The 21,529-nt window shown below is 44.7% G+C and overlaps 1 protein-coding gene across 3 annotated transcripts in view; it reads left to right on the top strand.

Annotated features, from left to right (window-relative positions):
* srgap3 (SLIT-ROBO Rho GTPase activating protein 3) overlaps window positions 1–21,529 on the top strand; it is a 340,865-nt gene that overhangs the window by 116,445 nt on the left and 202,891 nt on the right. For all 3 annotated transcript variants that reach the window (XM_068051424.1, XM_068051426.1, XM_068051425.1), the window contains exon 2: window positions 9,948–10,143. In XM_068051424.1, coding sequence (XP_067907525.1) covers window positions 9,948–10,143 — 196 coding nt within the window. The remainder of the gene's footprint in view (window positions 1–9,947; window positions 10,144–21,529) is intronic.

The following is a 21,529-nucleotide window of genomic DNA, read 5'->3' as shown; positions in this document are numbered from 1 at the left end:
GGATGGAAATTTTAAATTCAGGGTATTGTCAGACCAATGTAGGTCAGCAAGTGCAGGGGTGATGGATGAATGGGACTTGGAGCACATAAGAGGGTAAATCCACACTCCTAACAGGAGTGGAGCGTGGGGTAATAATAGGGCTACACTGCCTTAGCACTAATTCTCCAAACCTTTGAGGGCGGCTCTCTGCTGGGAGTATGTGGGTTGTGGAGCTCGGGAGGGGTTGGTGAATTGATCTTTTGAAGAAGGGGCACCCATGCAGGTCTGTGGTGGGTGCCTGTGGAACCGCACCCTGGTAAGACGAAAGAAACTAGGATGGGGAGGAGGGAGAGAGGGGAAAATACAGACACGTTCAGCAAAAGTAAAATATCAAATCACACCATCGATTGGTAGGCAGGTGCTGTCACTATGATTAAAATGATACTTAGTTCTTGTGCCAGTCGTTCGCCTGTGCAGAAAATATCCCCGGAGGCCTTTTCCTTTCCTTTGATTAAACGGACAAGAATGAAGTTAAAAACAAAACACAGTGTTGGTTTAGGATTGTGAAGTCCCTTTAATTACCTCCCCCTCACCACCATTCCTCCCCCCCACTAAAACCGTTAGTCAGGCTTAGTGCAGAAGTGAGCCAGCGTGAATATTTCTCAAATTTCGGTTCAGGAGGGGGGTCAGGTGTTCAGCTTCCATGAACATCATGGCCGATTTAATTGCGACAGCGCGTGGATGTTGAGCGGACTGCTCGTGTGCAGTGAATCAGATACAGGAGTCTGTTTGACAGCTGCTGCACGGCTCCCCAGGGTCAGAGGTCAAGATGTGTGGCAGTCTATGGTTTCTATTTCAGGCCATGTGTTATTGTTCCAGTGTTTGCCTCCCGTGGCTACCTGGAGAAAAGCTTTCCTTGAGGTGATGTGCATTGAATGGCTTGGAGGGAGGGTTGGCAAGGTGGGGGTGGTTTAGCTAACCCATCACCTGGTCTCTGAAGTGCTTAGATAGCTGTGTTTTATATTGGACTTGGCGATGTTAGGTCCGAAAGGGCAGGCCCCATCTAGCGAACCTCTCAGATTCACTAAGGGCAGTGCACAGGAAGAGCGACCTCAGCCAATCCAGCACAAACGTTTAGCGACAGTTGCCTCGTGTCAGGTGATGACACCGCCAGCCATAACGGGTCTCCTGCAGTTCTACGTGTAGCACTCCTGTCTCCAAGTCACATGGTCACAGTTTGAGACCCACTCCAGAGACTTAAGCATATTAATCCTGGCTGACATTCCAGTGCAGTACTGAGGGAGTGCTGTACTGTCAGAGGTGTTGTCTCTTGGATAAGACATTAAACCAAGGCCTGGCCTGCCCTCTCAGGTGGACATTAAACAGCACATGGCACTATTTCGAAGAAGAGCATAGGGAGCTCCCTCCCCCTTCAACACCCTATCCCATGTCCTGACCAACATTTATCCCTCAACAATATTGCTTAAAACCAAATACATGATGTGGTGATTTACCTCACTGCAGTTTGTGGGAGCTTGCTGTGCACAAATTGACTTATGGTTTCCGGTGTTATAACGGTGATAACACTTTGGGGCATTCTGTGGCCATCAAAGGTGCTTTAGAAATTCTTTAGTCTTGTTTATATAAAAGCAATTAAAGAAACAGTATGTTGTTAGACAAACCAGGCCTCTTTTCCCCTCTCACTTCCTACCCTCATCACCCCTCGCCCCCCACCCACTATACTTCACCCAATTGCCTGTTTTCTACACAGGAGGGTAGACGGCAGGTGTTGATACCATTGAGAGGGAACAGGGGTGACGGGCAAGCCCATTTGTTCCCACTCATGCAGGGGACGCTGGAGTATGAGCAGGAGGAGGAGCCCTGGCACCCTGACCGAGTAGCTCAGGGAACTGAGGTTAACTCCAAACCACCAACAGCTCCCAGACTGAGATCAGCTAACTCAACTCAGCTCAGTCCTGCGTGGTTGTGATGGGTTTGCAATCTGTCTGCCTGGCACTAGCGGGTAAGATCGATCAGAGGGAGGTCAGAGATTGGGTCTAACGACACCAACTAAAAGCTGCCCAAAAGCAACCAGGGAATGACTCGTCTTTCAATTGCTGTCTGATATTACTGGTGTCTACAGTTACCATTGTACTGCAGCTCTGCATTAGCAACACAGGAACAAAAGTTATCCTATCATTCCCTCAAGCTCGTTCTGCCACTCAGTTAGATAATGGCTGATCCATATTTTAACTCTACCTACCCACTTTTTCTCCATATCCTTTAATACCCTGAAAGAAAAACCTATCAATCTCTGTCTTGATAATTTCAATTGTCCCAGCATCCACAGCCTTTTGGGGGGAAAGAGTTCCAAATTTCCATTACCCTTTGTGAGAAAAAGTCTTTCCTAATTTCACTCCTGAATGGCCGAGCTCTAATTTTAAGATTGTACCCTTTTGTTCTGGATTCCCACCAGAGGAAATAGCTTTACCATATCCTATCGAATCCCTTTATCGTTTCAAACACCTCAATTAGATCACCCTTTAATCTTCTGTACTCAGAGGAATAGAAGCCTTGTCTATGCAACCTGGCCTCATAATTTAATCCTTTGGCCCTGGTATCATTCTGGTGAGTCTGTGCTGCACCCTCTCCAAGGCCAATTTATCCTTCCTGAGGATATAGTGTCCAGCACTGGACGTAGTACTCCAGAAGGGAGTATTAATAAAACTCTTGGAAAATGTTACTGAAGAATTTCAGTGTCTGCCTTTTCAACATTGTGTAGCAGTGGAAAGAACGTGCGGCATAGAAACATAGAAAGATTTACGGAACAGATGGAGGCCATTTGGCACATTGTGACTGTGTCAGCCAACCAAGAGCTATCCAGTCTACTCCCACCTCCCAGCTCTTGGTCCATAGCCCTGTAGGTTACAGCACCTCAAATGCATATCCAAGTAGTTTTTAAATGTGATGAGGGTATCTGCCTCTACCACCTTTTCAGGCAGTGGGTTCCAGAACCTCGCCACCCTGTGGGTGAAAAAACTGCTCCTCAACTCCCTTCTAGTCCTTCCACCAATTACTTCAAATCTATGCTGCCAGTTATTGACCTCTCTGCTAATGGAAATAGGCCCTTCCTAGCCACGCTATCTAGACCCCTCATAATTTTATACATCTCAATTAAATCTCCCCCGAGCCTCCTCTGTTACAAAGAAAACAACCCCAGCCTTTCCAATCTTTGCTTACAGTTAAATGTTCCATTCCTGGGAACATTCTTGTAAATCTGCTCTGTACCATCTCTAGCGAGATCACATCCTTCCTGTAATGTGGTGAAATCCTGGATGCTGTATTCTAGCTGCGGTCTAACTTGTGTTTAATGCAGTTCCAGCATAACCTCCCTGCTCTTATACTCTAGGCCTCGATCAATAAAGGAAAGTATTCCGTAAGCCTTTTTGACCGCCTTGTCAATCTGTCCTGCTACCTTCAGGGACCTGTAGACATACACTCCAAGGTCCCCCTGTTCCTTTACTCTTCACAGAACCCTTCCATTTATTGTGTATTCCCTTGCCTTGTTTGTCTTCTCCAAATGCATTACCTCATACTTCTCCGGATTGAATTACATTTACTATTTCTCTGCCCGCCTGACCAGTGCATTGATATCTTCCTGTAGTGTACAGCTTTCTTCCTTAGTGCCAACCACACGGCCAATTTTCATATCATCTGTAAACTTTTTAATCATTCCCCCTACATTTAAATCTAAATCATTGATTATATATAATACAAAAGCAAGGAACCCAGTACTGAGCCCTGTGGAAAGAGCCTTCCAGCTGCAAAAACACCTGTCAACTATTACCCTTTGCTTCCTGGCACTGAGCCAATTTTGGATCCAACTTGCAACTTTGCCTTGAATCTCATGAGCTTTTAATTTACTGATCGGTCTGCTATGTGAGAACTTATCAAAAGCCTTGTTAAAATCCATGTAGACTACATCAAACTCACTACCCTCATCAACCCTCTTTGTTACTTCCTCAAAACATTCAATCAAGTTTGTCAGACACGACCTTCACTTAACACATCTGTGCTGACTGTCTTTGATTAATCTGTGCCTCTAAATTTTTCCAATAATTTGCCCACCACTGTTGTTAGGCTGACTGACCTGTAATTATTTGGAGTTTCCCTTCCTCCCTCTTTAAGCAACAGTACAAGGTTACAGTGCCTGTAGCCAGAGAGGATTGGAAAATGCTGGTCAGAGTCTGGCTATTTCTTCCCTTTCTTCCCTTAACAGCCTGGTGGACATTTCATTGGGGCCTGGTGATTTAACCACTTTCAAGGATACTAAACACCTTAATATTTCCTTCCTCACTATGTTTATCACATCCAATATTTCACACGCCACATCCTTAACTACAATGTCCGCTTCGTCCCTCTCTTTTGTGAAAATAGATGCAAAGTATTGATTAAGAAGCTTGCTCACGTCCTCTGCATCCGCACAAGTTACCTTCTTGGTCTCTAATTGGCCCTTTTTTTTCCATTCGTTATCATCTTTGATTTTACTTGCCAGTAATTTTTCATGACCGCTTTGCTTTCCTAATTTCCTTGTTAATTTCACACTTGCACTTTCTATACTCCTCGTGACCGTGGGACTGAAGAGATCCACAAGCCATGTGGTGTGGGTGCCTGCAAGGTTCAGATCTGGAATTGCAAAGACTTTTGTATTTTGGGTTGGAATGCAGGAAATTAAAGACTGGATTGAGTTGAACCAAATCAGTTAGTTATGAGACAAATGTTGTGGCTGACCAATGAGGTTACACCATTGGGTTTCCAGTTTATGGCCCATTTGGAGGCTGCTTAACCTCGACAGGAAGCTGGAGCAGCACAGTCTAATTCAGTTTAGTTTTCTTGTTATCCTCCAGTTATTCCAGACCAAAGAAAGAAAGAGATTTTCGTTGACTTTTTTATATTCCTTATGGGATGTGGGCATCACTGGTAAGGCCAGCATTTATTGCCCATCCCTAATTGCCCTTGAGTAGGTGGTGAGCCACCTACAAGTAAGCAGCTTGCTCGGCCATTTCAGAGGACAGTTCAGAGTTAACCACATTACTGTGGGTCTGGAGTCACATATAGACCAGACCAGGTAAGGGCAGAAGATTTCTTCCCCTAAAGGGCATTAGTGAACCAGATGGATTTTTAACAAAAGTCCAGTAGTTTCTTGATCATTATTAAGGAGGCTAATATTTTATGCCAGATTTATTAATTAATTGAATTTAAATTCCCCCAAGCTGCCATGGTGGGATTTGAACTCGTGTCTCTAGAACATTAGTCTGGGCCTCTGGATTAACGCAGTAACGTTACCACTATGCTACCACTCCTATCGCTTCTTTCATAACATCAGGATGTTGCAAAGCACTTTACAGCCATTGAGGTACTTTTGGGGTGTAGTCACTGTTGATGTTCGACCAGTATTTAAGCTTAATCCAGGATTTTAAGGAAGGCACTCGAGGGTACAAACTGATGAATGGGAAACTGATTTTAGGAAGCACTTCTTCAGACAGAGAAATTGTTAATTGGTTTGGCCTCTGGGGTTAGGACAATGGAGGTAAACGTTTTGGATTCATTCAAAAGGCACTTCAGATGATGTGATGGAACAGTGGAACATACATTTAGATAACACTTCTCACAATGTCCTAAAGCCAAGGAAGTACCTTTTGCAGTGTAATCCCTTTTGTAATGTTGGGAAACATAGCAGCTAACTTACATACAGTAAGCTCCCACATAAAGCAATGTCCTAATGACCAGAAAATCTGTGTGGGACTTGAACCCACAATCTTATAATTCAGAGGTGAGAGCACGACCACTGCACCACGGCTGACACTGAAAGATGTGCTGCCTCACCTGTACTTGGTGCTCATAGTGGGGGATTTATTTGGCCTACATTTTCTCCCCTGCTCTTCTGAGAGTGCTTAGTGTATGTTGGGGTTGGTTCCACTTGCACCAGTGCCCTGAGTCAGTTCATTTTGTGTTTGAAATGGGGCAATAAATATCAGCAGGATACACACCGGGGAATGGGGGGAATCACAGCCTGAGTCAGTCCCTTGTGGAGAAGGAGGGGGAAACGAAATGTGAAAATGAATGTCAAAAGTGATCAAGTAGATAACTGGAACAACTGATCAGACGTGAACATGTGGACAAGTGAATGGGACAAACACTCTCGGTCCTTTCTCACATTGCAGCCCCTTTCTGTGGAGCCTCACTCCTGCTTGCTTACCTCGAAAGGCAACACAAGGTAAATGAAGCAGCTGGCATCCTGAATGTGAGTGTATTTCCAGGACGAGTTGATGCCACTGACACAAGTTGGCTGCATTACCAGCTAGCTCAGTAGCTGCCTGCACTCTGAATCAATGCAATGACGCACAGTATTGAGCCAGCTCTTAGCTATTGGCTGCATTTCCTGCTGCGGTCACTGCCGGGGCTAACAGTTCCGCATTAGGCTGTTGGATGCAGAGCCTTCCCTCTGCAGATAGCTCCCTGCTCTTAAAGTAGCAGGTCTCGGTGGCTGGGCCGGAATCCATGTTCCTGCACATGAGTTTTTAGTGGCTGTTGTCTGGATCTATAGCCAGTGTCGATAGCAGTAGCTGGCCTGTTACTGGACCTAGGTTTGAACTTAGTCATTGAAGTGAGTTACTCACTGTGCAGAGGATGAGATACCTGTGACTGAGAGTGGTTTTGGAGACAGTAAAGGAACCCTCACTTGCAACAGTGCAGAGCGGGGCCACACATGCAACCATGCATGGTTAGCTCATGTATGCAGCAGGGCGGGATTCCCCCCCTCCCTCCCCACACTGAGAAGATCTCTCCTGTCTGCTCCCATCTCTTTCTCACAAGCCTCTGAATCCACTGAAGCCACATGAACCCTAAGAGAGAAAAGTCTCATCCAGCAAACAAGGTTTAAGAAGAATACTGGGCCCCAATGAAAAGCAAGATCTACCTACAATCAAAGACTCTATAGTGAGCTCAAAGAACCATAACAACAACTCTTCAGAGTTGCACAGTGGCGCAGTGGTTAGCACCACAGCCTCACAACTCCAGCGACCCGGGTTCGATTCTGGGTACTGCCTGTGCGGAGTTTGCAAGTTCTCCCTGTGACTGCGTGGGTTTTCGCCGGGTGCTCTGGTTTCCTCCCACAGCCAAAGACTTGCAGGTTGATAGGTAAATTGGCCATTGTAAATTGCCCTTAGTGTAGGTAGGTGGTAGGGAATATGGGATTACTGCAGGGTTAGTATAAATGGGTAGTTGTTGGTCGGCACAGACTCGGTGGGCCGAAGGGCCTGTTTCAATACTGTATCTCTAAATAAATATTGCCTCAAACTTTTTAGTTTAATTTAGTTATACAGCACTGAAACAGGCCCTTCGGCCCACCGAGTCTGTGCCGACCATCAACCACCCATTTACACTAATCCTACACTAATTCCATATTCCTACCACATCCCCATCTGTCGCTATATTTCCCTACCACCTACCTATACTAGGGGCAATTGCTAATGGCCAATTTACCCATCAACCTGCAAGTCTTTGGCATGTTCCACTTTATTTTTCTTCTGCTCTTTTCTGTCTCTATTTGCATGTGTGTATCGCGTATGCATGCTAGCATGGGCGCATCGTGTATCCGTAGGCATCAACTGAATTAGAGTTGAAGTTTAAGTTTAATAAATTTCAATTTTTCTTCTTTAAACCTAAGAAAACCTGTTTGTGCTGGTTTCTTTGCCTTATAATTGGAAAGCGGTGAACAAGGGTTCACCAAGGGGGAGCTAAAAACACAGTGTGTTTAAAGTTAAACCCTGTTACAGTAAGATCAGGTGAAGGCTGAGGGGGACCCCTAGACACTTTCCTCACCGGGTCGTAACAGTTGATTCTGTCCTTGCTCCCTGGCTCTCTCGATGCCTAGTGCTAAATGCACATATATACAGAGGTCCAGGTGCAGGTTCAGTTAGAGTAAAGTGTTCTGAGCTTGGAGGCTATTTGGATTGATGCAGCTGCTGCAGCCTAGCAATTCATCTTGAGGTAAAATGTTCATGATCCTTTTATCGAAATCCCTGCACCAGAATGGGTTGGCCCAATTTTGGGCCTCAGGCCTTACTGGGAGGGGACCAAGAAGGAGTCACCAACGGTCTATGACATTGCTGAAGATGCTGGGAGAAGCACTTCTGCACCTCCCTGCCCCTCATTCAGGTAAGTATTTTACAAAGATCATTGCTGTTTGGTAGCAGCTTCCAGCAGTCCTTAAAGGCTGCATGTAGACCAAGGGTTGACTGAGTTCAGGGCAGCTCAAAGTTGGGAAGATGTGGATCCTTACTTGCATGTGCATATACTATGGATGTCTTTTTTGTGGCCTTTTCCAATATGTAGGGTGGCATACTTGCAGTGTGGAATGTTCCCACATGTACCATCTGACATATTGGTCGATTTGGTGCCCATTCAAAGCCTGCAAAACAGGCATGCTGTCAACTGATTTCACAGATTCTGCAATGCGCTGATACCGTGAGCCAGTTACCAATGTCCCTCTTTCAGGAGTTCACTTAGATTTATTTTGAAGGGCTCACCCCCTCCCAATGTCCTCCAGTCTTGAGTTCGCTGCAGAGACTGAGCCGAATCACCTCTGCTCTGAGACCCCTGGTGTTGTCTGACTCTGTGCCGAATGCAGGGAGTGAGCAGGAGCCAAACAGCCTCTGTTCACACAATATGAGTAAGCAGTTCCAGTCAACGGCTGCTTGCTCTCCCCAGCCCTCAGTTTCCTGCTTATTTAACTCTGAATTCCATTCCCATCTCTGGAGTACTGCCCACTAATGTGGCAAAGCAATGTGACAAGGAGGTGGCATTGTCATGGTAACAGGCCTTGTATTGCAGCGTCTCGAAGGGAAGACCATGATGCCCAGGCTGTTGCGTCTGTGTTCCTGTAAATTTAGTTTATCTCTATTTTTGTTCTTGGTTTCACATAGCAGACTGATTCTGCTCCTTGACAGTTCAGTTGCACAGAGCCATACAGGGCAGAAGGGCCTGAGCTGATCCTTGATTGGTGTTGCTGTGACGACAGTAAGGTTGCTACAGTTTGACCTCAGCACTCAAGACCAGGGAAGAGAAAATCATCCAGGTTTGGGGTTCCCAGTGACTATCCAGGGACCCCTGCTGACAACTGTGTGCACAGGATATCAGCTGAAGACAGGATAGGGCTCGGCTGTGATCCGGTCACAGTCGAATAGCTTGCCAACCCTCACTGTCGAAGTTTACCCATGAAGGACGGGTATTTGGCTGATGTGGCAATGGGATGTTGGGAGCTGTGGAATCGGAATTTGACAAAACCCGGCGTCTTCAGGAGCAGAAGGGAGAAAAAGGGTAAATTTAAAAGCAAAGATTAGCAGACATATCGTCAATCTTAATGTATGGAATGATTCACCAAAAGGGGGCTTGGGGTGCGGGCGGGGGCAAAAGCATCATGTTTTACAGTTTCATTCAACTGAATGACTCCCTGTATCAGGTATAAACTGTGGTTCAGTGGTATCAATGTCACCTCTGACTTAGAAGATCATGGGTTGAAGCCCACTTCAGAGACTTGAGCACATAATCCAGGCTGATACTTCCAGTGTGATACTGAGTGTCAGAAGTGGCGCCTTTCAGAGAAGGTGTTAAACCAGAGCCCTGTCTGCCCGCTCAAGTGACGCAAAAGATCCCGTTGCACTATGTTGAAAAAGTGCAGGGGAGTTCTCTCAGGTGTCATGGCCAATATTTATCCCTTAACCAACACCTAAAATCACATTGTGGTTTGTGGGAGCTGGCTGTGTGCAAATTGACTGCTGCATTTCCTACACTTCAAAAGTAATTCATTGGCTGTGAAGTGCTTTGGGATGTCCTGAAGTTATGAAAAGAGCTTTTTGCATGTATGTCTTTTTTTCTGTCTTAACGGATAATTTTCTTCACAACAGAAATCCGAGTACAGTTGACAGAGCAGCTGAAATGCCTGGAACAACAGTCAGAATCCCGTCTCCAACTCCTGCAGGATCTGCAGGAATTCTTCCGCAGAAAGGCAGAGATTGAGGTGGAATACTCCCGGAGCCTGGATAAATTGGCAGAAAGGTTCGCAGCGAAGATTCGCAGCTCCAAGGAGCACCAGCAGTTCAGGTATGTCAGCCGGTGAAATGTGGCCTTCGCACAGGCCTCTGCTCCAATTTATGTTATTTTATTTCTTCTATATTTGAGGAAACCTTGGACAAAGGCTGAGGCTTGCAGGCTCAGGGCAGAACCAAGACTAGAACACAATAGGGGGAAAATGGTAAGGTCAAGCCTGGCATGGTGGACACCAAACTTGGGGTCTTAAGGGAAATTATAGGGAAGACTGATGGAGGTCCTGGAAAGAATGAGTTTGTGTAGGGAATGATGCAAAGAGTTTTGCCTTCAACATAGTGAGAAAGAAGAGAGGGTAGAAGAGGGGATTTGAAGTTTAAGGAATCAAAGAAAAGATATTCATGACTCACTCCCAGGTATCCATTATTCTACATATAAACCATTTGAACAGCACCCCCACCCCAATCTCCCCCCCACCCCAATCTCCCCACACCACCATCTCCCCACACCACTACCTCGATTAAATGCCAGCCAGTTATCAATTAAAACTATCCATGGAGTGCACAAGACAAAACTCCTGTAATTGAAAATGTCATGAAGAGGCTATGTATGGAATGATTGGTGTGAGAAATGAAAATGTCAAAGAGGTGCTTTCTGATGTGCTCATCTGAACTGGGTTTGGAATGGAGACAACTTTCTAATGAACATATGGATGTACCTGAGCTGTGAGTGCTGTGTAGGAGCTTTACTCTGAATTTGGCCTGTTTTGTGTATGACCTGAAGCTGTCGCAGTGGTGGGGGTGGGAGGGAAAGGAAGTGGCCTGTTGCCAGCACAGACATGCCTGAATTCTTGTACGAAACTGTACCCATACCAGATTCATTTACTTGTGATACAGAGTGTCATTCTCAAATATCACTGCACTGGAAATCCAAGTATGGGTCTTCCCTGAGTCCCGTGAGCTTATGGGTAATTAATATTTCCTATAGGAAGCTCCGCAAACATTGTATAGGTTTCCTACAGTAGCACTTGTTTAGCTTGGATCGCAGGAGAGAGTCGATAATGCATTTACATTGCTAAGTGCAGGTCTCTATCTGGACAGGAGAATTGTATGTCAGTAATTTCTTGGGTTTCCGATCCTGTCAGTTTTAGGCTTGTAAGTTTGGGAGATGGATCACAGACACCGTTGTCCTATGTAAAATCCACCCCTGCTAACTATTGCATGCTATTCATAGCACAGAAACAGGCCATTCGGCCCAGCAGATCCATGCTATTGGGAATAAGTAGCTCATTATATTTGACAAAATTATTGACTCAGCCACGGACATGGGGACAGTTAATCTGTATATAAAGCATATAGCCAATCTTATGCAATCAAAAACACAGTCCAATTTAAAACACATTTCTCCCTATAAATAAAATAGCTAAGCATGCAAACATCAATGGAGAGCAGCACAGCTGTATTAGCTAGCTAGCAAGCAAAACAGTATGCAATTCCAATGTGAATTACCTTTGACAGAATAGAGCCAGCCTACACCATGTCATGGGGTGGTAGGTGGACCTTATCAGATGACTTCTGTGCAAATTCATCCAATAAACCATGAAATTCAAGGGGAGGACTGTTGTTGTGGTTATTGAGGTGAGGTAGTAGAAAAACGAGCAATAAAAAGATAGACCATTTCTCACACTGCTGTTGTCAGAGGACAATTTAACTTGTGATGGTCAATGTTTGTGCAACTTCTCCACCTGCTTGTAATATGTATCCGAAGACAGGGCAGCCAACAAAAGGGCAATGATCTCCAAATCAGGAGAATTTTATGGGGTGAAACAGATAGTACTTCAGAAGAGTCATGTAAAACAGAAAAGCAGAGTGGGACAGGAAAGGACAGAAAGATTAACAGTAGTGAGCTAAGACTAGTTTATTCATCTTGACAGGCTGTTAAACCAGGTCCTGGATTATAAAGTATAGAAACAACAGAATATAGCATGGTCAAAATGTGATTTGTTCACCAAAGTTAGTGACAAAATCAGATAAACACAATTACAAATAAAGAGCACCCTTCAGTTCCTCCAATACATTTCTCTTAAATTCACTTATGTCTATATCTCAGTCTATCCCTGTCAATTCCGATTAAGCTCTGACGAGATAATTATTAACGTTTTGCAGAAAAGCTTTTTGTTGAGCGGTTGTTACTGCATGTATTATTCAGTTACAAAATGTTTAGTCACCATCTGTAAGATTGTATTCCAGATTAACCAATTCATGTCCAAGCCAACTCTCTTGCCTGTTAGCAAAGGTGCAGTTTTAACATAATATAATTAAATGATACATACAACTTTCAAATGACGTTGGTCACTCAGGTTATCTGACACCAAACTGTATAGTAAATGATGCACATTGCAGTTACTGATCTTTGACATACTTGTAAAACTTGTGTTTTAATCCAATTCACAGCAGATAAATCAGTTCATGACTGTTTCTAACATGATCCTTGAAACATGATAAATTTTTACTATGTCTTCCCTGACAGTTTTTCAAACTGCAAATGCAACAAAGATTTTGTTAAGGAATCGTGGACAGTTCATCATGGATTAAGGTTTATTAAAGCTATCCATTACATTGTATTTACTAACTATTGTATATGGGTCAGTAGCATCCTGTTTTTGCCAATATCATTCAGTCCAATTACATCATACTCTTGTATTCATGAGGAACTTACACTGCTGACTTCTGGAGATTCTTTGGATTTTCTTGCCTATTTTCCCCTCCATACAAGTTCTGGAACAATGTGATTCCAAATGGATAGCACCAGAATTGCAACATTCATATAGAAGTAAAAGTCCAGCAGCTTTCAACATGTTACTATGCCTGTGTCCCAGGTGAAAGAAATGCCTGCCAGAGTGCAGATTTGATGTTCCCTGAGTGGGACTTGTGCCATTTTAAAATGAGTTTACATACGCAAGCCTTTAAACTTGTTTTTTTTAAAATAACCTAGCTGACAGGTTACAATTACAATTTTTGTCTTACATATGGAGCGGGTGAGACCATTTCGGAAAGAGTAAGGGATTAAACATTTATTTTACAATTAATCAAAACAACAAAAACTGTGCATTTTGTCAAGAAGCTTTAAATAAGAAGACCAATTTATTAACTTACTTTCTCATCACAATATTGGACACTAATTTAGTGAGACACTTGCCATTTTTTTGCTTGCACAAGTTGTCAATGTTTGACCGCATACTTGTTGGAGCAATGCGGAGTATTCTGGAAAGACACCATCTTTCAGGAGTGATCTTGATTGCATTCTCTCTCTCTCTCTGTCTTTCTCTCCCCCTCCCCCTGTGTTTCCCCCCCCCCCCGTGTTTCCCCCCCCCCTGTGTTTCCCACCCCCCTGTGTTTCCCACCCCCCTGTGTTTCCCCCCCAGTGTTTCCCCCCGCTGTGTTTCCCCCCGCTGTGCTCCCCCCCGCTGCGCTCCCCCTCCGTGTTTCCCCCCCTGTGTTTCCTCCCGTGTTTCCCCCCCCCCGTGTTCCCCCCCCATGTTCCCCCCCTGTGTTCCCCCCATGTTTTCCCTCCCTGTGTTTCCCCCCCTGTGTTCCCCCCCCTGTGTTCCCCCCCTGTGTTCCCCCGTGTTGCCCCCCTGTGTCCCCCACCGTGTTCCCCCCCTGTGTTTCCCCCCCCTGTGTTTCCCCCCTCTGTGTTTCCCCCCCTCTGTGTTGCCCCCCTCTGTGTTGCTCCCCTCTGTGTTGCCCCCCCCCTCTGTGTTGCTCCCCCTCTGTGTTGCTTCCGCTCTGTGTTGCCCCCCTCTGTGTTTCCCCCCCTCTGTGTTTCTCCTCCCCCCTCTGTTTTTCACCCCCCCATCTCTGTGTTGTTCCCCCCCCCCACCCCGCACTCTGTCATCCCCCACTCTCTGTCCCCTCTCTCTCTCTGCCAGTTGCAGAGGGCGGGAACTCTCTCAGGCAGAGAAGCTTTGTGGCTAGTCCTTTTTTAAAGATTACACCTGTCAGTTTAACAGCTGTCAGGTGCTGAGAGCAGAGACTACACTTCTGAACTTCAGACACGTTCGTGGTTTTCTGTCAGGTTCTATTTGGTTTTCCGGCATTTTAAAAAAAAAACAGAACCTGCCAGAAAACCACGAACTTGTCTGAAGTTCGGAAGCGCTGTCTCTACTCTGAGCACCTGTCAGCTGTGATACCGACGGCTGAGATTTTTTTTTAAAGCCGGCCTGGGGAATGAAGAAGCCAGTGGAAAATTTCTCATGCCTGAAATTACCAGTTACGGACCTCAAAATCTTTTTACCACGGGTACTAGAGTCCGTGTATAGACACGTTGCCGACCCCTGCCCAAGCTACAAAAGTAGGCATCGTTTATAGTGTGGGCTTTGAGAACCGTGCAGAATTTGTGCTGTGAGGAGACTCAGAGGCCCATGTTGCAAATTGCAGGTCTGCACTAGATGTGCTGTCAGGTTCTGTGTCACTTATCACTCCCATAAACAGATCCTGTATTCCCTACAATCAGGAGCTTACTTTGATTGTCCAATATGTCATGAAGACCCCCCCCCCCCGCCACAAATGGAACATATTAATTTCATCACATGAACATTAATTTTAAACTGTTGCTGCAATGAAGAAATGACTTGTTTAAAGTGATCAGCAGTGGGTGGAAAACATTTGCATACTAAGAGACAGTGCCTGGAGACAATAGAATGGCTCCCTGATCCGATTAACCCAAATGGATTTTGATCACCAGACATTGTGCAAGAAAGCCATCATTCCAGGGTGTCTGCTAAGACAGCTAGTCACATGACTAACCTGCTGGCCCAGGTTTTGTTTGAACTACTCACAGCACAGTTTGGCAGATTGCAAATGAACCTGGAAGAAGACAGCCTCTCTCCTGGCTATCTCTCTCTCTCTCTCTGTCTCTCTCTCTCTCTCTCTGTCTCTCTGTGTCTGTCTCTCTCTCTCTCTCTGTCTCATGAATCTCCAGATCCACTAAAGTCACTTAAACCTCAAAAGAGAAAAGCCTCCTACATCGAAGCAAGTTTTAAGCATGCACTGGGCCCCAACGAAACGGCAAGACTTACCTGCAATCAAACACTCTACATCAAACTCAAAGGACAGTAAATAAATCCCAGCTATTGTCTCAACCTTTTCCCCTTTATTCTTTCTACTTTTCTGTCTTGATCTGAGTGTGTGTTTATCACATATGCATGCTAGTGTGGTCGCATTGCGTATTCGTAGTCATTAACTCAATTAGAGGTAAAGGACAATAAACTTCCACCTTTCTTGTTTACATCTAAGAAAACCTGTCTGGTTGATTTCTTTGCCTTACAATTGGAAGCAGTGAACAAGGATTCACTGAGCGGGGAGCTAAAAACACAGTGCTTAAAAAAAAAACCCTGTTAGGGTTATACCAGGCAAAGGCTGAGAGGGAACCCCTAGATCCCTTTCTCATCTGGTCATAACAGAAATTTGGGTGCCCGTCCGGGATTTGACCCACAGACGAACGAGAAATTGGAAGTGGGAAGTCAAATTGATACCAATCAAAAAAAAAGAGAAAAGATTTTAATACAGGTTTTCTTGTGGCTATGTGTGCTAGAATACTAACATGTCTGCGACTGAAGTCAGTACCTCCCCAAGCCAGGGTGAAGTAACTTGGGATAAGTTATAAACACTGTCTATGGAGGAGTTGAGGAAAATGGCTGAGCAGTGTGGGATAAGGCTAGGAAATCTGAACTCCTAAGACTAGTGGCCAACCATTTTTCCCTTGAATCTGAAGAAGCAGAAACAGGGTTAGAAATAGACTCCAACAGGATATTGTTAGCAAAGATACAATTGGAACAGAGGAAACTTGAATTTGAGGAAAGAGAAAAAGAGAGAGAGAGACAGGAGCGAGAGAAAGAAAGAAACTTCCAGAAGGAATATGAAGAAAGAGAGAGACAGGAGAAAGAAAAAGCAAGACAGGAGAAAGAGAAAGAGTCAGAGTCTTCCAGAAGGAATACGAAGAGAGAGAGCTGAGGCAGCTTGAGTTAACTAGGGGTCAACAGAGTAACCCCAGTGAAAGCACGGCCAATATGGAGGAGCGTAATTCAGGGCTGGGTACAGAATAGTTAAATTTTCCCAATTGATTTCAAAATTCAATGAGGGAGATGTGGAAGAATCTTTTGTGTCTTTCGATAAACTTGCAAGGCAGTTAAGGTGGCCAGCTGAGGCTTGGACTCTCCTGCTATAAAGCAAGCTAACCGGAAAAGCCCATGAGGTTTATTCCAAGTTGCCAGATGAGAGTTCATCCAATCATGAACTGACAAAAATGCTATCCTCGAGGCATATGAGTTAGTACCAGAAGCCTATGGCCAAAAGTTTAGAACCCTCAAGAAGCAAGCTGATCAAACTTACCTGGAGTTTGAGAGAAGTAAGCAGCTGGCTTTTGACCAGTGGCTGAGGGCTCAAAGTGCAGCCCAGCTATGAAAATCTGAGAGGTACTTTTGCTCGAGGAATTTAAAACTCTCTCCCGCTCTTCATAAAGTCACATGTAGAGGAACAGAAAGTTCTTAGAGCCCGGCAAGCCGCAGTTCTGGCTGATGAGTTTGCTCTCATCTGTAAGTCAGTTTCCCAGGGGAAAACCTTTCCTAGTCACCCCCACAAATCTGAAAAGGACAAAGTGTGGAAAGGTGATAGAAGTCCAAGCAGTCCTGGGAGACCAACAAAAGCAGGGGACACAGGTGGCCCTCCTCCAGCCAAAAATGAAGGTGCTGTAAGTAGAAGTGAGACCCGGAGACCCGTGTGCTTCCATTGTAATAAAGCAGGGCACCTAAGAGCTGACTGCTGGAAATTAAAGGGAAAACCTGTAGGGTTATTCAGGGCACACCCGCTCAGTGAAGGAGAAGGGACCCTGATGGAAAGCACAGTAGAACAAACTGTGGCTTTAACTGCAATAGCAGTAAGACCCAGGAAGCCTACTGCTGCATTTGCAGGAAAATTTAATAGGATTCCTGAAGGTTATCAGAATTTTGTGTCTGAAGGGAGAGTAACCTCAAATCCCTTGAGTAGGGCAAGCAAGCCCATAGTAATCCTCAGGGATACAGGGGCCACTAGATCCCCTTTGCTGGGAAAAGGCCTGACCTTTTCCCCCCGAGTGCACAGTAAACATCAGAATGGTATTGGAGGGCAGTGTACCTTTACACCAGGTGCACTTGGAGTGCAACCTAGTTTCGGGACTGATGACCATAGGGATTGTCCCTAGTGTGTCTGTGGATGGGGTTGACCTGCTCCTAGGTAATGACCTGATGGGGACGAAGGTGGTAGCTTCCTCAGTAGTAAAAGAGAGACCGCAGGAGGTCAGAGAGACAGGGCACTGGCAGGAGACGGTTCCTTGCAATTTCACTGAATGTGTAACGAGTGAGGCCATGATCAAATCAGCTCCCCCAGAGGAGACTGAATTGGCACTGCAGGCAGATGGCCATGAGGTCTGTCTGTCTGTGCAAGACTTTCTCTGGAAAGTTCGAAGTCCCAGCAAATGAATTAAATGAATTTTCCCTAGCCGAGACTCAGTGAGCTGACCCAGTACTGAGAGAGTTAGCACAGGCTGCCCAGTCTGAAATTGAAGCAGAGGGAGTTCCTGATTGCTTCTATTTAAAGAATGAGGTACTGATGAGGAGGTGGAGTCCTCCTCAGAGACCTGAGAGTAAGGAGTGGACAATGGTTCACCAGTTGGTGGTGCTGCAGAGGTACTGGAGAGAAATATTAAGAATGGCCTATGAGATTGCAGTGGCTGTATGTGTTGCTATACGAAAAACCAAAGCCCACATAAGACAGCAGTTTGACTGGCCAAAACTCCACAAAGATGTGGTGGAGTACTGTAGGAGTTGCCACATGGAAACCCCAACCTACAGTGAAATCTGCACTCCTAAGCCCTGTATCGGTGTTTAGAGGACCTTCCAGCAAAGGACTGGTGAATTGTAAGGTCCCCCTGCCGAGAACAAAAGGGGAGAGGCAGGCACAAGGCTGGTGAAAGGTTAGAAAGGAAAGGGGAGAAAGGGACAAAGACGACAGGTTAAAGGAATTACTGGAGGATTCCCAAATGGAAATGCCTACTGTCAAGTCAGCCAACCCCAAAATGTTTGAGAAGTTAGACCCCACATCCTCCTGTGTAAATGCAGACATGAGAAGCACCCCACCAGAGTGCTAACAGCATTTACAGAAACCTGTAGAGACCAAGAAAGTCCTCAAGAGGTCAGAGAAACCATGAGGGTGATGTCTCACCTAGTCGAAGTGCTGCTGGGGAATGCAGTAGAATCTGGGCAAATACCTGCAAGCAGGAGTGTTCCAGAGGACAATGGGAAGATTAGCAAAGAATCTACCCCCACAGTCAGGAGAAATGGGAACCAACTAAAGTGATTTATGACTTTAACCCCTTATAGGGACTAAAGCAAATCAGGAGTACATCACTATGAATCTCCTTTAATTAATTTCAAACCAGACAAATTCCTGTAAACACTTATTTGGGTCCAAAGAATTGAACTAGTTTTCCCTCAAAGAAAGAAAACTAAAAGGTTATGGCTAAGTTATATCCCAGATATTATAAGGGTCTGGGAAACTCTCGTCAATACGTACCTCTCCATTTAAAGAGACACAGAGGGGGTTCTTGTTGTTATACAGAATGCTACAAGATGATTTATTAACGTTTTATATATTTATTAAAGAATTTAATGTGCAGTACACTTTTAATTGGATAAGTATATCACAATATCAAATATTACTGAGAGATATAACACATAATCTTATTTCTAACATAGAATCCAAAAGTTTAACCTTGTTAATGTTACTGCAAAATATCTTAGAATATCCATCAAAATTTAAAGTAAACTTTTACCTTAGATTCCCCCGAGTAAGCCATGAGGTGAGAAGTGGTATTGTTGAGGAATTCAACACTTCTAATTTTTGCTTCAGAAACTCTCATGTTTCTGAGGTATGATCTGACCATTTAGCATATAGATGTTACTTTTCTGTGTGTGTTTTTCCTGCTTTTAAGATCCATATTTGGTAGTATCATTAACTAACATGTCCACTTAATGTTTTGCTGGAATTCCCCTAATCTTGGAAGTTGTGAGCATTTATCTGGTCAAAATGTTTATAGTTGTGTTTACTTGACCTCTTATTCCTGTAAGTACTATTCCATTTATTGTTTTATTATCTATAATTGTCTTTTTTATGCTACCTTGAAGCAACCTTTTGAGTCATTCTGTCTACATCACCAACCAATACCATCAATTAAGTTTATTGCTACCTCTTACTGATGTCACACAGGATATTTCAATGTGTGTTTATCCTCCAAGTCCCTGGCAACAGAGATGCTGAAATGGTTTTCCCAACTTAAAAGGTGTTTCTGGTTCACATTCTATTGTAACTGGGACCTTGAAAGACCTTTAAATTTCTAACTCTGCCTTCTTAAAGGCAAATTTCAATGAGTTGTGAAAACTGACCATTTATTCAGTCTTTAATTCTAAAAGGTATAATATATTAACTATATCTAAATTCTACCTAATTAAGCCTATTATACCTATATTCCATCACACAACCAGCCCCTAAGGTTATGACTCGTCAGAGCACTGACTCGTCAGAGCACTGAAAGAGTTCAGAGTGAAACCACCCACTGCCGACACCCATCAGTAGAACTCCAACTTAGGACTAATTAAATCTACCCCTTCCCCTGCAGACCTCAACAGGAACAAAGACATCCTAGGCAGTCCTGGAAATGTGCAAACTGGAAAACTTTCCTATAAACCACATGTTTATTGGGATGCCAAAAAGGGCAGTTTAAAGCATCACTGCTACCAAGAAAAGACAGGCTATAACAATTTTTAGGATTTCTGAATGAATGGGAAAGATGCATGTGTGTTTTCCTATACCTACTCTTCTCTCTAGTCCCTTCTAATGAAATGCTCTTCTAAAAATTGCATTTCATTCCGCTGGGTGTGGAAGTGTCATGAAGACCCTACCTGCCAAGAATGAGGCATATTAATTTTGTCATATGAACATTAATTTTAGACTGTTGCTGAAATGAAGAAATGACTTGTTTAAAGAGATCAGCAGTGGCTGGAAAACATTTGCATACCAAGCGACAGTTACTGGAGACAATAGAACGGATCCTTGATCCGATTAACTCAAATGGATTTTGATCAGACAGTAAATGTGTAAGAAAGCCAGCATTCCAGGGCATCTGTTAAGATGGAGAATCCACAAACGCAGGAGTTTGTTAAAACAGCTAGTCACATGACTAACCTGCCGGCCCAGGTTTTGTTTGAACTGCTCACAGCACAGTTTGGCAGATTTTTTTCTGATTCATTCATGGGATGTGGGCATCACTGGCTATGCCAGCATTTATTGCCCATCCCTAATTGCCCTTGAGAAGGTGATGGTGAGCTGCCTTCTTGAACCGCTGCAGTCCATGTGAGGTAGGTACACCCACAATGCTGTTAGGAAGGATGTTCCAGGATTTTGACCCAGCGACAGTGAAGGAACGGCGATATAGTTCCAAGTCAGGATGGTGTGTGACTTGGAGGGGAACTTGCAGGTGGTGATGTTCCCATGCATCTGGTGCTCTTGTCCTTCGAGGTGGTAGAAGTCGCGGGTTTGGAAGGTGCTGTCAAAGGAGCCTTGGTGCGTTGCTGCAGTGCATCTTGTAGATGGTACACACTGCTGCCACTGTGCGTCAGTGGTGGAGGGAGTGAATGTTTGTGGATGGTGTGCCAATCAAGTGGGCTGCTTTGTTCTGGCTGGTGTCGAACTTCTTGAGTGTTGTTGGAGCAGCACACATCCAGGCAAGTGGAGAGTATTCTATCACACTCCTGACTTGTGCCTTGTAGATGGTGGACAGGCTTTGGGGAGTCAGGTGGTGAGTTACTCGCCGCAGGATTCTTAGCCTCTGACCTGCTCTTATAGCCACAGTATTTATATGGCTACTCCACTTCAGTTTCTGGTCAATGGTAGCCCCCAGGATGTTGATAGTGGGGGATTCAGCGATGGTAATGCCATTGAATGTCAAGGGGAGATGGTTAGATTCTCTCTTGTTGGAGATGGTCATTGCCTGGCACTTGTGTGGCGCGAATGTTACTTGCCACTTATCAGCCCAAGCCTGGATATTGTCCAGGTCTTGCTGCATTTCTACACGGACTGCTTCAGTATTTGAGGAGTCGCAAATGGTGCTGAACATTGTGCAATCATCAGTGAACATCCCCACTTCTGACCTTATGATTGAAGGAAGGTCATTGATGAAGCAGCTGAAGATGGTTGGGCCTAGGACACTACCCTGAGGAACTCCTGCAGTGATGTCCTGGAGCTCAGATGATTGACCTCCAACAACCACAGCCATCTTTCATTGCGCTAGGTATGACTCCAACCAGCACTAGTGTTCTGCCCATGATTCCCATTGACTCCAGTTTTGCTAG

Source organism: Heterodontus francisci, chromosome 19, assembly GCF_036365525.1.
Source record: "Heterodontus francisci isolate sHetFra1 chromosome 19, sHetFra1.hap1, whole genome shotgun sequence".
Lineage (NCBI taxonomy): Eukaryota > Metazoa > Chordata > Chondrichthyes > Heterodontiformes > Heterodontidae > Heterodontus > Heterodontus francisci.
Note: the sequence above shows the minus strand (reverse complement) of the source record. Positions and strands in the feature narration are given on the sequence as shown.